This window comes from Saprolegnia parasitica (assembly GCF_000151545.1).
Source record: "Saprolegnia parasitica CBS 223.65 unplaced genomic scaffold supercont2.90, whole genome shotgun sequence".
In the NCBI taxonomy this organism is placed as follows: domain Eukaryota; phylum Oomycota; class Saprolegniomycetes; order Saprolegniales; family Saprolegniaceae; genus Saprolegnia; species Saprolegnia parasitica.
Window position 1 is genome coordinate 27,953 of NW_012156484.1, and position 15,629 is coordinate 43,581.

At 56.0% G+C, this 15,629-nt stretch overlaps 3 protein-coding genes across 3 annotated transcripts in view; 2 read left to right on the top strand and 1 right to left on the bottom strand.

Annotated features, from left to right (window-relative positions):
• The window catches only part of SPRG_22320 (hypothetical protein), a gene marked incomplete at both ends in the record, with an annotated part of 2,900 nt that extends 1,168 nt beyond the window's left edge, over nt 1-1,732 (top strand). Inside the window, one exon of the mRNA XM_012352002.1 lies at nt 127-1,732. Coding sequence (XP_012207392.1) covers nt 127-1,732 — 1,606 coding nt within the window. The remainder of the gene's footprint in view (nt 1-126) is intronic.
• Nucleotides 1,733-2,448: 716 nt separating this feature from the next.
• On the bottom strand, nt 2,449-3,129 carry SPRG_13091 (hypothetical protein; the record flags this gene model as incomplete). Its single annotated transcript, XM_012351963.1, has 1 exon — nt 2,449-3,129. One exon carries the CDS (start codon nt 3,127-3,129, stop codon nt 2,449-2,451), a length of 681 nt encoding a protein of 226 aa, XP_012207353.1.
• A 2,853-nt stretch (nt 3,130-5,982) lies between these two features.
• SPRG_21236 (TKL protein kinase) lies at nt 5,983-13,999 on the top strand (the record flags this gene model as incomplete). The annotated part of the gene is made up of 43 exons (XM_012351998.1): nt 5,983-6,072; nt 6,118-6,216; nt 6,268-6,366; nt 6,417-6,515; nt 6,566-6,664; nt 6,713-6,811; nt 6,862-6,960; nt 7,007-7,102; nt 7,150-7,248; nt 7,294-7,365; nt 7,414-7,506; nt 7,564-7,665; nt 7,708-7,800; nt 7,850-8,010; nt 8,059-8,607; nt 8,661-8,709; nt 8,760-8,852; nt 8,905-8,934; nt 8,988-9,083; nt 9,135-9,233; nt 9,278-9,383; nt 9,432-9,529; nt 9,575-9,673; nt 9,719-9,814; nt 9,864-9,959; nt 10,011-10,112; nt 10,165-10,245; nt 10,312-10,392; nt 10,440-10,532; nt 10,576-10,677; nt 10,727-10,819; nt 10,865-11,025; nt 11,070-11,724; nt 11,776-11,871; nt 11,913-12,008; nt 12,061-12,159; nt 12,205-12,303; nt 12,348-12,431; nt 12,482-12,790; nt 12,839-13,039; nt 13,086-13,169; nt 13,224-13,330; nt 13,375-13,999. The coding sequence occupies 43 exons, from the start codon at nt 5,983-5,985 to the stop codon at nt 13,997-13,999; spliced, it is 5,979 nt and encodes a 1,992-aa protein (XP_012207388.1).
• Nucleotides 14,000-15,629: the final 1,630 nt, after the last annotated feature.

The window sequence follows — 15,629 nt, forward strand, 5'->3', positions numbered from 1 at the left end:
CTGCCGCCGCCAGACGCTCGGGCCAGCGATCGACAGCCAAACGCCATCACGTCTCATAACGTTGTGCGAACTCGTGCTGGCGCTCGAGGACGTCGAGCTGGCCATCATTTTTCTCCGCGATGCGAGCTTTGTTAGCTGCGACAGGCCCATCACGACGGTAGCGGCGTGCATTCATGCGTGTCTCGAGCGGTATGGATGGGACCCGCTGGCCCCTGCGATGCTCGGTCTCATCTCTCGGTGGTACCGGCCGTTGAGGCCTCACGCCCCATGCTGGCACTCTATTGGTGTCGACTGCATGCCACGTCTCCTTGCGAGTCTCGCAGGCATCACCAAGGACGCGGTGTGTCTGCCACTCAACCAGCCGCTTGTGTGCGAGTTGATCAAGCGCTGCTACCACCATGCGCTCGACCAGCATCGGTTTCTTCCAGAGAGCAAGTGCGAGCACGAGGTGTTGCGTCGGTTTGCCACCCACGTCATTCTCCTCGACTGGTACCTTGACGAAGGCGCGCCGAATGCGGCCGGCGGCAACTACCTCAGCACCTTCTTGCCGCCCAGCATGATCCTTGCAGTCGACACCTATGTGTACGATCATCTACCCGGCACGTCGACGCTACTCAGCATAAGGGCACAGTCGATGGCATCGAGGCTGCTCCTCTATGTTCCCGAAGCGCTCGTTTTTGCGATGAAAAGTCAGCCGACGATCTCCATCGACCTGTACCTCGGCGTCATCGAGCGCGCTCTCGAGACGTTCAATGGAGACAGCATGCGAATTGAAATGCTGGGGGCGACCATCTTTTCGAGCATCCTCAATCTGCTGGACCGAGCCGGACGCTGCGATGGGGCTCGATTTAAAGCGGTTTGGACGCTCTTCTACCCGGCGTCGGTCGCCGGAACCCGGCAGCTGCTCCACCAACGAACACTGCAGGACGAGGTGCGCGCATGTATCGCGTCGCTTGTGCTGGCGATTGCGCCGACGCTCTCGACCATGAAGGTTTGGCGGCGATCGGGATACAACGACTGCTACACCTCATGGGAGCAGCTCGGCTTGATGGCTGTCGAGGTGCTTGTGATCGTCGACCCGACACGAATGCCGACGCTTCTGCAGAAATGGCTCGAGGCCATGGACCGTGAGACGCCACTTGGTGAGGAAAAGTCGTCTTTCAACCGAGTAGTACAAGCTCAAGAACTTTACTTTCCGTTGGCCCAACTGCTTGCCAACACTGTGCCGCAGCACGTCGACGAGATTCACGGAAAAATTGTGCAGCGCTGCCTCGATGTGTTTGGCGCTGCTCGTCGTCGTATCCCACTCCTTCCCATCATCTCCGATTACATATTGGACGACTCGTCACTGGATGCAACCCATTGCTATCTCTGCAAGATCTTGGCCGACTTTTTGAACGACGGCACCCGATTCTCGCTGCGCTCGCTGCATGTCCCGGCGCTCTGTGATGCAGCGCAAGGCTCTATTGAGATCAACCGCCATCGCCTCAAGCTGCGTCGCAAAGCTCGTACGTCGTATTACGATGTCATCAAGGTGCCACTCAAAGGCGGCCCGGGCGTGGGCCAACTGTACGAGCTTGGCGTCACCCAGCGTCAAGATACCGAGGATCGCGCGCGTGTTGTGGTTCTGGACACTATTGTGGCCGACGACCAGCGACGACCAGCGACCAACGGCGACACGCCGCATCAACATTGCGTCAAGCGCCAGCGACGAAGTTTTTCTTACCGGTAGAGACGGCGGCCTTGAAGGCATCGATTGGCGATAGGAGCCGTTCGATTGCACGTTTTACACCAGCAAGTGGCGAGAATTATTGTCCTGTACTGGGAATAAGGAATCGGGAAGTCCGTAGTACGCTGCGCGCGCGGGGTGGTGTAAGCGAGGCAGTCGGAAGAAGGGCAAGGAAAAGGGAGGTTAGTGGTGAGACTGCAACCTATCTGCAAAATAATTCATGTGCAAATCGTTCTGTCAATGGGAATGCGAGTCCACAGACTGTATCGCCCTGTCGTCTTGTATCGTACTGGCACCAGAGCTTTCCGCTCACGAGCTAACGATGCCGAACCAAGGTCTGACGATCCGGCAAACGGGCTACGACCACTTTATCAAAAGGTGGGTGGCCGCTCGGACAAGGTCACTGGTTGCACACCAGTAGTTGCGTTTGGATATTAGGACTGATTACCCATTGCAACGATTGAAAATGAGCGGCGTCCGGTAGAAAAATGAGAGGACGCGATAGGAAGTAAGGGTAAGATAGACTGTTGCTTTGCACTTCGTGCAACCCCGTTGTCGAATTGAACCCGAGAATCCCGCCAAAGGCTCTCCCGGGGAAGGGGAAAGGGTCATGCTGGGCAATTGTGGCTCATGTTACCGCTCGTTCCGGCCTCGCTCATTTTCTTGCACCTCATTTGTACTCCGCGCCCATAGGATTGCTACATATATTCTCTAACGCTTTAAATGCCTAGCTCGGAAAGACGATTCAGCGCCGCAAGGTGCATTCGTGTCAGCAGCGTCGACTGCCACGACGGCAGTACGTAGCCGTCTTCGTCTTGGGCTCTCTCGTCGTCCTCTTCGCTGTACGTCTTGGAGAAGACCAAAACGCCGTCGTTGACAAAGCCCGCTGCCTGCAAACCGGCCATCGTCTGCGCTGCCTCGCAACACGGGTCAAAAAAGGATTTTTCCAGAATCCGCTGTTGCGTCCGAAGAAACTCCCAGAGCGCGTTGCAGAGAGCGCACGTACAGCGACACGGGTCCAAGAGCCTGTCCATCAGGTCGTCATCCGTTGCTTCCGCCACGATGGAGGATGAGGAGGCAAGGATGTCGGCGCGCAACAAGTCGATAAATTGGTCGCGCAACGTCACCGACAGCGCCGGCCACCGGTGCGCAAACACCGAGAGCAGCGGCAATAGCACGGCCGCGGGCGGCACGGGAAGGACCTGGCCGCTCTCATAGGACCCCTCGAGCATCAAACGGAGCCGGTGCACGAGCATCCTTGCGCGCTGCGGCGCATACGTGGCGAAAAAATCGAGTGCATCGGCGAGAAGCGCTTCGCACACGGCGAAGACGGCCGACTCTTGGTAGAGCAAGATGACGTCCGTGTCGTTGTAGTAGTGGGGCAAGAGGTGCTCGATCATTTGGGCGCCCCACGTGTACAAGCAGTCAAACACGCCAACGACGATGGTCGCCAGCACATCCAGCGTCCGCGGCGCGACCGATCGCGTCTTGAGAAGCGCGCAGAGGGCTGCGATGATTGGACTGGTTTTCGAGGGCCCAGCACTCCTCCCTTGTGAAGCCTAACTACACTCGACTCTTATTTCACACTCAAATCTCCACTTTTACTTCATATTCTTTCGCAATCCACACATCTCCAGCGCGAAGCGCTGCCGACAAGCGAAGCGAGTCGCAATCAACTTTGCCCGCAGGGCCCGAGGCGGAGCCGAGGTTTAGTTCAGTTGCTAATAATACACTAGTACTACGCGTAGTAGGTCTGCATCGTACACTAAAATCTCCTCCGTTGCATGTTGTTTCCAACTATTCCAGCGCAGCTGAGATTAACCTTAGTATTTATAATACAGTAGCCCACACCTTCAACCGACAGAGATCGATGGACTTTTTTGGCGGTTAAAATATCAAATGCGAAGCTGTTATGTACCGGTATGCCAAACGTACGGGGAGTACCAATTAGGTGGTGGGTGAAATACCGCACGCGCATTGGTCTAAAATCGCTCTAACACTGCCTTTGGGCAACCGCATTGGCTGTTTTTTGGTCAAATGCAACACCCGCATTGGTCTAAAAGAAATAATTCAGTAACACGAAGTTCGAAGCTGTCAGATCGCGATCTTCGCGCAAGCGTTTTGGCGCTTCTGCACCCTGGCGCTTGGCGACATGGAGCGCGAGTGAGCTTGCTTTATTGCCGCTCAGAGGAAGCCGCGACCCATCAGGGTATGAAGGACAGTATATTGTCGTTCTTCAGTGGTCGGTGCCTAGATCGATTCCACGGGTTGATGCCAGCCACACGCATCAACCCGAGCTACGGTCTCGCGATCCTCGTGATAAATACGCACAAGAAGCAGTACATGATTCTCGAGAAAGTCGTCACGATCTATAAGCTACGGTAGGGCTGTGGTATCTAGAGACTCTACGAGCCGCCATATCGGGTCGTACACAAGGCATTACTGTTGAGAAAAGGTTAGCAGCATCATTGCGCAAGCACACATTGCTGGGTTGATGTTCTCCGCGAGTACGCTCGAGTTCAATGCCCAGCTCTGGACTCGGCACCAACGATTCTAATTGGCCAAAAAACAGCGTGAGCGGGCCAAACTGACCAGTGCGGGTGTTGCGTTCGTGCAGTGCAACACCCGCATTGGCTACAAGGGTTTTGCGCTCGTTCATTGGTAGAAATTCGAGCTTATGGGCACGTTTATAAGGTACCACAGAGGTATACAAAAACCAGCATGAAAACAAGAGCTGAATGCCATCTTGCACAATTGCCGCGCGCACAGCACCGCTTGCATAGTACCGCTTGCACAAGATCGCCACGTCATATCGAACTTCCTCCTTCTTCTCTTCTCTTTCTTCGATTTAACAGGCACACGTGTGTTATAGTCCCACCATTTAAGGGGTAGTCGCCAAACGTACTGTAAATCGATAGCCAAGACAGAGAGGCAGAGAGGAATACAGTACCTTGACAGTTTGATCTTCTCTATAGCGTGTCTAGTTGTGGATAATTTGAAACCCGAAGTGAGGCCATTTACAGAGGGCGAGGCTCCAAAATGCCCATCCTCACGGTGCATGCACCGGGTCGCCACAGCCATTACGGTATCTGGACGAAACGATGCAAACCGGACGGTGTACCCCGGGTCATAATCATTTGTGGGTGCAGCACTCAGCAGGAACAAGCGCGCTTTGCTGCTGGATCGCGCCAGGGCGGCCCGTGAGTCCAAGCATCAAGCACTTGCGCTAGGCGGCGTCATCGAACTGGACTCCGAGGGTGCGACAGCAGCGAAGAAGAAGGCGACCTTGGCGCAACGTATGCAGCATGAAAACTCTCAAAGACCATCTCACGATCCTCCGCGAGCTAGAGATACTCGGCCTACCGAGACGATTCGCGGACATTGCTGGAAGATGCTCTGTGACGACTAGAGAACCATAAGCTTACTCTTGCAGTGCGGTCAACTTGCTCGACCACCAACCCGACTTGGCCATTCAGATCGCTACCCGAAGAGGTCTTTCAAGGTAATGTACCGGTCACATCATCGACCTCCTCCCCAAGTTCCATCCCGAGTTCAACCCGATCAAAAATTACTGTGGAAGCGCCAAGGTCTACTGCCGACATCACTGCGACTACACGTTCACGAAAGCACGTTCACGAAACGAATCCAGCAGCTCTCGTCGCCAGCAGCGGCAGCGTTCGTCGGTGCGGTCAGCTCCGGGTCAGCTTCGTGTCGTCGGTGCTGCGTTCGCCTGGATGGTCTAAATCCGGATAAACTCATGTGAGTTTTAACCAATGGCCATCATTCGTGATGGTGATTTGTGGAAATGCACCAATGGACAGGCCGAAGTGGCCGTGACCAGGCTACGCCTGGATCAGCAGCACACATGGTATTAATAGGTAGGGATGGCAGCCTGGGCGATCGCACCATGGGCTCTATGGTACTGTGCGGTCCTCACTCTGGTATCATGACGGTCCTGAGCACATACGTCCTTGGATATGTGCGTGCGATAGCGTCGACCCACGGGAAATGACGCGATGTACTTTACTATATCATTTCTATCAACAACAGGGATCGGGCAGCTGCAACGTATTGCATACTTCTGTCACGGTGGTGCTGTGCCCAATCCAAATCGCGGAAGGGTCAACAACCTCTGAAAACACATGCGATACGAATGATATCCCTCTATAACCCGATTGCATGGGGTTGTGCCGTCGTGCTGTCGATGGACGTCATTGCCTTTTTGACGCCGCAGACGACCGAAGCTACCGCGGATGAGTCTTGTGGACGCCGTTGCTCGAGGCGATTTGGCGGCCGTGGCCGAGTTCCTTCATGACGGCGCCGATCCCGACAGCCGCAACAAGGTGCTTGGAAGCACAATTCCTCGAGACTGACGTACTATCATGTAGATTGGCGAGCCTGCGCTCTTCGTTGCAGTGATGGAAGGGCACGTCAACATTGCTGAGATGCTCCTCAACGCCGGCGCGGCCGTCGACTTGGAGACACCGGTGCGATGGTGTGCAGTAAATAGCACAGCTCGGAATGTTCTGTGTTATTAGGGCGGCGCAACAGCGCTCATGATGTCACCGGCCTGTCGCTCTGCCGAGTTCGTGCAGTTGCTCTTGGACCGCGGCGCCGACGTCAACCACACCAACGGGGTACCCGCGTTGCAGGATCGAACAGCTCTCGTCACAACAACCTGCGCTAGAATGCAACGACGCTAGCTGCTGCGGTGCAACTCGGCCTCGACGATGTTGTTGAAGTCCTTCTGGCTGCTCGTGCCAACGTCAACGACAACAACACCTATGTACCGGATACTCGACTTCCATAGCACACTAACATTTACTCCTGCACTAGAACAAGGCATCGCCGATCGTGGTGGCAGCGGAGAGAGGCTTACAGACCCTTGCCTCGCGACTGCTCTTGGCTGGCGCCAATCTGCATAGCGTCGACAAGGTACGTTGATTTTACTATACGAATTACGTGTCGCTATAATGGCATTAGGAGGGGTATGGAGCGGTCTTTCACGCTGCCAACCGTGGCCACGCCGACATGATTCGCTTTCTCGTCGACAAGGGAGCCGATCCAAACACGACGGCTCCGGTATGTACCAAAGTACATTGCAGCATGGATGAATGAACACTGTGTCTTAGAACGGAGTCACGCCATTGTACGCTGCTTGCCTGCGGGGCCATGTCGCCGCAGTGATCGCTTTGCTGCAAGCTGGTGCCAACGTCAACCACCCAGACGCCGTATTCTCTTGTCCTTTGCCACAACCGCAGTTCAACCATGGTGTAGGATCCGTGCATTGTCCCTGCTGCAGCCTACGACCACTCGACGATCATTTCGGTGCTGCTCAGTCACAACGTCGACGTGAACGCGGTGGACTTTACGGTAAACAAACGATGTGTTCAGACCCCGCGTCACATTTGCATTTCTAGTACCGCGCTACGGCACTGTATGCGGCCGCCATGAACGGTCACGTGGCAGTCGTGCGTCAGCTAGCGTATGCGAGAGCCGAGCTCGACAAACCGGCCAGTGTACGTTGCAGCACGACCTGCGACTCGATACTAAAATGCGCATAGGATGGGTCGACACCTGTCATGGTGGCGCGTGACAACTGCGTCCTGCAGGTCCTTCACGACGTACGCACCAAGGTAGTACATCAGTTGGAGCTCAATTGGTCATTCGTTCTTCATGGCTAGAAAATGGAGCTGCTGCATGCAGCGCGCCACGGCAACGTGGCCGTCGTTCGGGCGCTATTTGACGAGGGCTTGAGCGTCAACGAGAGAGACGAGGTATAGTCGCCGAGCCGCAACATTTGCCATGTTGCCTTATGTTTGTTGTGGTTTTAGCACGGCAATACGCTCGTTCACTTGGCGCTTCTTGGTCGCGACGTTGCTCTTTTGACCGAACTCTTGAAGGATCCCGCTGTCGACACGAGCTGCGTCAACAAGGTCTTTTGTTGTTTCATTATGGCCCGTGCTCAAATGTTCTAGTTCCATGAGTCGCCTACCGCCATTGCCGCGAAGTCGGGTATCCAGTCTCTCATCCAGAAGCTGCACCACTGCCAGAACAAGCCGGTGGTTAAGGTAATCCAAACTCATGGAGAAGTCGATGCTCAAATTGGTGGTGGTGCAGGTGGCAACTCGCTCGACCGTGCATCTCCAAGAAGTCGGCCGTGGTGGCTACGGCATCGTCTTCAAGGACACGCTCTTTGGCCAAGATGTCGCTGTCAAGATGCTTTTGAACAGCAGCAGCAAGGCCAAGAACCTCCGTTACGAGATCGAAATCCTCGAAAAGTATGACGACGTCGGGGCTTGAACTCGCGTCACGCTTCACGTGAATAGCAACCCGTCGCCGTACCTTGTGCGGCTGCTCGCCACAGCAGACGCGAAATCTGACGCGCCGCAGCTCATCTTCGAGTACATGGATGGCGGCAACCTCACTTCGTACCTCGAAAAGCTGGCCAACGACGAGTCTGTACCCGTGGTGTACACGCCCATTGAGATTCTCTGGGTCGTCGCCAACGCTTTGAACGACCTCCACGCCAAGAACGTCGTTCATCGCGACATCAAGCCCGACAACATCCTCCTCTCGTCCACGTACTACATTAAAGTGGGCGACGTGGGCATCGCCAAAGAAGAGTCAACGAACATGACGACGGGTGCTGGCACGAGCAAGTGGCGAGCACCCGAAGTCCTCACGTCCGGAAGCCGCTATGGCACGCCCGCCGACATTTACTCGTTCGGGATCCTCCTCCAGACGCTGTACCCTAACCCTACCGATGCGAGTACCGAGTGGGCCCAAGCCCTCGCAGCGAAATGCACGACGATCGATCCAACGCGCCGTCCGACGGCGGCCAAGCTCGTCGATCTTTTGCGTCCTATGTTGCAATCGTACGTCGATGAGTACTCCTCCTTTGGTGTTTACACCGGTATCCGCCATGTAGAGAACCGCACCTCGTGACGTCGATGCTTGCCTTTGAGCAAGACAGAGCGGTACTTCGACTTCGGCTGTCCAAACCCTTTGAATCGACGAATCGGATTAGGAGGGTCTTCAAGTCCTCGAGACCATTTCGATGCCCACTGACGTCCAAGATGCCGCGATGCCAGGCATGCCCGCGGCACCAATCATGCCCTCGGTTCGTATCTGTTCCCATTCCGACGTCGGTTGAGTCGTCATTCTTCTTTTAGAGGATCGGGCGGCCCCAGAGTCCTCTCACTGTACACCATTCATCTCCGAGGCAAGGTTCTCACAGCCTATGCTGCCAATGTAGCCAGAGGAGGCGCTGCATGTGGCCGTTGACACTGGCAAGTACGATGACGTCCGGACCCTGCTGGCGAGCGGCGTCCACCCCGACTGCGCAACCAATGTCTGTCTATTGAGGCATCGCCTTTGGTGGGTAATTAATGTTCTGTTGTAGGGGCGGGAAACACCGCTGATGAAAGCGGTACATTTTGGCTACGGCGACATTGCGGACTTGCTGCTCGAATACCGTGCCAACGTCAACATCGCTATCTTTGTACGTACTTCTAATGCGAGAAATGAGACTCATCGGACGAGTAGAATGGCATGACAGCGCTGCACAGCGCAGCAGGTCAGAGCGACAGTGCGATGCTCGACAAGCTTCTTCGCATCAAAAACGTCAACGTTAAAGGAGAGCCCAACGTACGTACATGTGGAGTAGTGCACTGCGAGTTGTTCATTTGCATATTCTTAGGTACGCCAAACGCCATTGCATGCTGCGATTGCGGCCGGCACGTGGCCAATGCGATCGCTCTCTTGGACGCTGGGGCCGACCTCGAAGCGGCCGATGAGGTACTCACTACCTTATTTGAATGCTCCGTTCGATGCATGTACTAGGAAATGGAACGACCGTTGCATTTTGCAGCGATATACGGCCACAAGGACATTGCAGCCGTCCTTCTCGCGCGCGGCGCCCGTACCTCAGACCGCAACCAGGTTCCGATTCGGTCAAATTCGACGCTTTATTGTTGCGCATTGTAGAATGGCGACACTGCGCTCCATCTTGCGATTCAGCACAAGCACGGGGATGTGGCCACGCTTCTTGTCGAGGCGGGCGCCGATATCAGCGTCCTCTCGGTAACCTCGCATGGTTTACGTCATATCCATCACCGTGATTGTTGAGTAGAAAGGGCAGAGTCCGATGCACTGCGCCTGCCAACATGGTGTCGTTGATGTCATCCCGGCCCTGATCGCCCGCGGCGCCGACGTCAACTCCCAGTTCGTACGTCATTTCGCCGTTATCTCAAGAGCTTGATGCATTCCACTCGTGTAGAACTTGACGTCGCCGCTGATGATGGCAACTCATCACAATCACGCAGACGTGGTTCGGGCGCTTCTACAGTTACCCGGCATCGATATCAACCGACCCAACGCTGTGAGTGTTCCTGCGCTATTACATAGCTGTGAAGAGACATATTTGTGGATAGCATGGTGTCACCGCCTTGCACGTTGCGGCGTCCACGAAGTGCTACGAAATCGTTCGGATGCTGCTTCAAGCCGGCGTTGATGTCGACCGTCGTGATTTGGTGGTTCGGCTCACTGATGCAACACTTGGTGTTTGAGAGGCTCTCTAGGTGGGGGTGCGGGCCATTGATTTGGTCAAGCCAGATACAGACCGCGCCATGCTCGAGCTGCTTCGGCCTGCGTACGAGCACGTACGTGGGAGCTGCTATCCCATAGAAGTGACCGCAGCATGTCGTAGCGAGAGCGGTTGCTGGAAGCGATGCATTTGGCAGACGTCGGGCAACTTGCGTATCTTCTGGAGCAGCCCTATAGCTGCAACATCAAGGACGAGGTACACACGCATTCCTATGGCAACAACACCAATGCAACTCTAGCTTGGGTGCTCGCTGGTGCATTTGGCAGTGCTTGCCGATAACGAAGCGATGCTCGACCTGCTCCTCGCCGAGACCCGCGTCAATTTGGCGACTCTCAACAACGTACGGCTGCGATTAACCACATCAGTATGCAACCAATTGTCTCATGTAGGAAAAGAAGACACCGCTAGCCATTGCCATCGAGCGCTGTTATGGCTCGATGGCCAAAAAGCTCTTTGATCGGACGCTCCAACCGGTGGTCGAGGTCTGCTCTGCGACTACCTCCACATGCTGACAACGAATATGGTAGATTTCGACCACCGAGTATGTCGAGACCCAGACGGAGCTTGGCTTTGGTGCCTTTGGTGTCGTTGTCCTTGGTTCATACGCGGGTCAAAAAGTTGCAATCAAGAAGTTCAGACACGCCGATTGTCTCAAGTCGTTCGAGGCTGAAGTCGGCACCCTCCTTGCGTAATACCCGATGTGATATCATGCACGTGCAACCATTGGCGTAGGTGCCCGTCGCCGTACCTCGTGCAGCTTGTTGCGATCGCAGACCGCAACTCCAAGACGCCAACGCTACTCTTCGAGTACATGGACGGTGGCAGCCTTCGGATGCACCTCGAGAAGAAGCGCATCAACACGCACACGGCAGCGCACGTGACGAACCTCCACGTGGCCTGGGTCGTCGCCAACGCCTTGCTTCATCTCCATGCCAAGAATTTTATCCACCGCGATGTTAAGAGCGACAACGTCCTCTTGAACTCGAGCGACGAGATCAAGCTCGCCGACCTCGGCTTGGCACGACCCGAGGCAACGAGCATGACCGAAGCGCCTGGTACCCCGTACTGGATGGCGCCCGAGGTCCTGCAGGCGGATGGTGCCGTCTACGGCTGCCCCGCCGACATTTACGCGTTCGGCGTTCTCCTTACCGAGCTCGACACGTGCGAACTGCCGTACTTTGACCAGGACGTTCAAGATCGAATTGCGTTTAACCGCGGTGTCATCAACGGCACGCTTCGTCCGACGCTGACGACCGACTGCGAGCCATGGCTGCGACAGCTGGCCGAACGCTGCCTGCATGCCGATCCGAAGGCGCGCCCGACAGCGGCGTCCATTGTCGAGATGCTCAGCGTTGAGATGGCTGCTGCCCCGCCACCAGGCATGAGCGTAAGCTGTCTTCTCTTGATGGTTCCGGCTGCTCATGGTTGTACGACGTAGGTGGCGAAGACATACCTGCACGCAGTGGCCACGGACGACGTCGACACGGTCGCGCAGCTGCTGACCCACGGTGTAGCACTGGACTGGAAGCTACCGGTAGTCCACACCCTCATCACCACCATCTAAAAGCTTTCTAGGGCGGTGCGTCACTGCTTTTGGCGGCTACGGCGGCGCGTGCAACCAAGACGGTGAAGTTTCTCCTTGATCGCGGCGCCAATGTCAATGACCCGAGCGTACGATACATGCTACCCCTAATCGTATGTACTACCAACTAACCCACTGTAGGGGGGGCAAACGCCACTGCACGCCGCTGTGACCAAGTCTTTGGAGGAATTTCTCCTCATTTTGATCGACGCGGGGGCGGACGTCGAAGCACGCGATCAAGTAAACGTCTGGGAGAAAAGAGGGAAATGCTTATTATTTGCATAGGATGGAAGAACGCCTCTGGCGTTCGCCCTGAAGAATCAGCTTTTGCAATGCGTGACGGCGCTTCTCGCGACGGGGGCCAGTGTCGAGCGTCTTGACGAGGTACATGCTCCCCATTTGCACTCGTTTTTCAAGGCCGTACGTAGGACGGATGGGAGCTACTCGACATGGCCAAACGGGACCAAAGCCTCGCCGATCTTGTGCGGATGCTCCACATCGCTGCGTCACGGGTACACCCATTCGATCTCGAGAAGTATCAGAACTGATACTCGCATTGTAGAAAGAAAACGTTGCCAAGCCCGAGATCTTTTGCGTCAAGTGTGGCAACTGGCACGCCGTTGCCGCGAATTGTTCGTGTAACCACAACGCTTCGCCGACGGACCGCATGGTCGCGGTGGTCCGGCGCTTGATGCGGCTGCACCATCGCGGCTACGCCGTCAACTGGATGCTCGCGTGCGCTTCCACCACTTGCCACCAGTCGACAATGACTATCGTCGACGCGATCTGCCCCGAGTGCGGCACGGAGTCGCCAAAGAGCATTACTATGATGCTGAACTTTCGCCTCAAGCATGCTCTCCAACAACCGACGGTACAAGTCCTTCAAGCTGTAGCAGAACGCTGAGTCGTCAACTTGTAGAGCGCGCAAGAAGTGCCACGCATCCCGCGTCGCATCCTGCGCTGGTTGGCAAGCCACCGTGACCCGCTGCCGCCAGCTGCACCCTCGTCGACCAACATGATGCAACGTCGCTCCGAGCGACGCATGCGGGGCCACTCGGCAGAAGGCCTAGCACGCGATATGGCGTTTCTGGCAATGCTCGCTTCCCGCCCGATGCAACAAGTCATGGCTCGTCCCTATCCCTGAGCACGCTGACTCTCTCCTGTAGAACGATCCGATGCCGTGGGCAACCGCGGGTATGTTTGGTCGGGCCGCCTTGGCTCGCGACTTGTACGCGAGCATGTCGGAGCCCGTACGGAAGGTAGCGACGGTGGTGCTGAACCACCCATGAGCAACTCGTCTGTAGATTGCGGGCGAGACCTTGCCAAAGGCGGGTGTACCCATGATGCTGCATGACCAACTGGTCGTGCATTACCACATCGGCGACGACGACGATCTCGAAGCCATTGCCATGTACCTTTAATCGCATCGGCAAGGGGATTGACGACGATGCGTAGGTGCGCGTCGCCCTTTCTCGTGCCCATCGTGGCCACCGCATCGCCCAAGAGCGTTCTTCTCGAAGCCTCTCGCGCCCTGACCCTCCAGAACACGCTGCTGGTCCCGGGTGCACGCTCGCGCATGCTGGCAGCGGCTCCAACGCTTCTGCAGATCCTCTACGTAATCGCCAACGCGCTTCTCGACGTTCACGAGCGCAGTCTCGTCCACGGACATCTCTCGAGCCACAACGTGTTTATGAGCCGCATCGGCGGTATCCAAGTCGGCGTGCCCGGGATGTCGGCGACCGACGAAGCGCTGCTGGCATGGACGGCCCCCGAGGTGCTCACCGGCGACGCGCCGCCGTCGTCGGCCTCTGACATTTACGCGTTTGGTATTCTTATGACCGAGCTCAACACGTTCCAGCTGCCGTTTGACGACTTCAATTTCGACGACGAAGTGGCGCTCACGACGGCGGTCGTGGATGGCGGCTTGCGCCCCACGCTGCGCGACGACTGTGACGCGTGGTACCGAACCCTTGTCCGTCGTTGCGTGGATGCTGACCCGCTCAATCGCCCGACAGCAAAGGACCTCGTTGAGCTGCTGCAAGAACGGCTCGATGACACCATTGGCATGCGCAACGCCTAGCGACTTGAGTACGCAAACTATGCATCTACCCATAACAAATACTACAGTGACTACAGTGAGCGTCGTGGGCAGGTTATGGTCGAGCTCTCCGGTTGACATGTGAGGTGTTGCATTGAGGTAGCGTGTATTCTCGTAGTAAAGGGCGCTTGTTCGATTCCTTTCCTACGTGGGGCGCTGCAGGGGCTGCACGTACTCGTCCAAGATTGCATCGTCCTCAAAGACGCCGTGTCCAGCGCTGCGCACTCGGACGTAAAGTTGGTGTACATGAACCCATGTACCGCTGCAACTTTTGCACAGAGGCGTCGACGGTTCATAGTATATCGCAAGGCCTGGTCGCTCTAGAACGGCTTTAGCGTATTGCAGGGTATGGTCCACAATGAGGAGTCACGTAATTCTAACATGTCCATGGCTAGCGTCATCGAAGAAGGGCCAGTTTGCAACGATAGCTTCGGGCGAAAAACCAGGAGTTTGAGTTTGGGCAATCTTGTCGTCTAACGTTATCTGCTGGAAATCTCTCAGCATCCATCCGAGTTCAAATTGTCGTCGAGATAAAACATGCTACATCCTCCACTGAATTCGGCGACACCCATGGGCGTGACTTTGCCAGTCGACCAGCCCATCGCGCTGCATAGGTTGGGACCATGAAAAAAGGAAAGAGTTGTGCAATGGAGGTCGAAAGTATTACACTAGCATACTAGTATGAACTAAACCTCGGCTACGCCTCGGGCCCTGCGGGCAAGGTTGATTGCGACTCGCTTCGCTCGTCGGCAGCGCTTCGCGCTGGAAATGTGTGGGTTGGGAAGACATGGAGAAAAAGGTTGAGTGTGAAATGAGAGCGAGTGTAGTAGTTAGGCTTCACAAGGGAGGAGTGCTGGGCCCTCGGAAACCAGTCCAACAGTCAGTGGCAAGCCAACTGGACTATCGGAGTTTGTAAAAATGAATGTGAAAAAAAACCACACCGAAGTGTGGAAATCAGTTTTCACACTGATTAGAACAGATACTACACTTGATCTTAGCCAAAAGGCCGACGGACTGGCCCGAGCACAACGTCATGGCCACAGGCGCTCACGTCAAGTACTTGGGCATCTGGTTCGGCCACGACCTGTCGCCGTCCCGACAAGTCGATGCACTCGTTCAACGCTTTTACGCGGACTTTCTCACGTGGGGCTGTCGTGCTCGCACGTTTGAAGGCCGTCGGCTGCTCGTCCAGACGATGATCTTGTCGCGCCTTTGGCACTACACGATGGTCGTCCCGCTCGAACTCTCGGTGCTCAAGCAGCTTCAGACCATGGTCACCAAGTATGTCCTCGGCTCGAAGATCGGCCGACATGATCGCTACATCAGCCTCGCTCGACAAGGCTTGCAGTTCGACGTTCTCGTGGGCCTGCGTATCCCGCATGTCCACTCGATCGTGACGCGGCAGCGCCTTCGCGTGCTGCAGAGATGGGTCGCGCCGTGCGATGCAACGACGAGTTCGTGGCAAAGTCTCGCACGCGCTGCCATGGCCGACGTCTATGGCCCTTTTGATGACGCGACGACATTGGACTTTTCTCTGGTACTACCCGAACCGGCGTACCACGATGCTCGACCTCGACCAGCTGCCTCCGCTTCTGCGTGATGTGTGGCAACA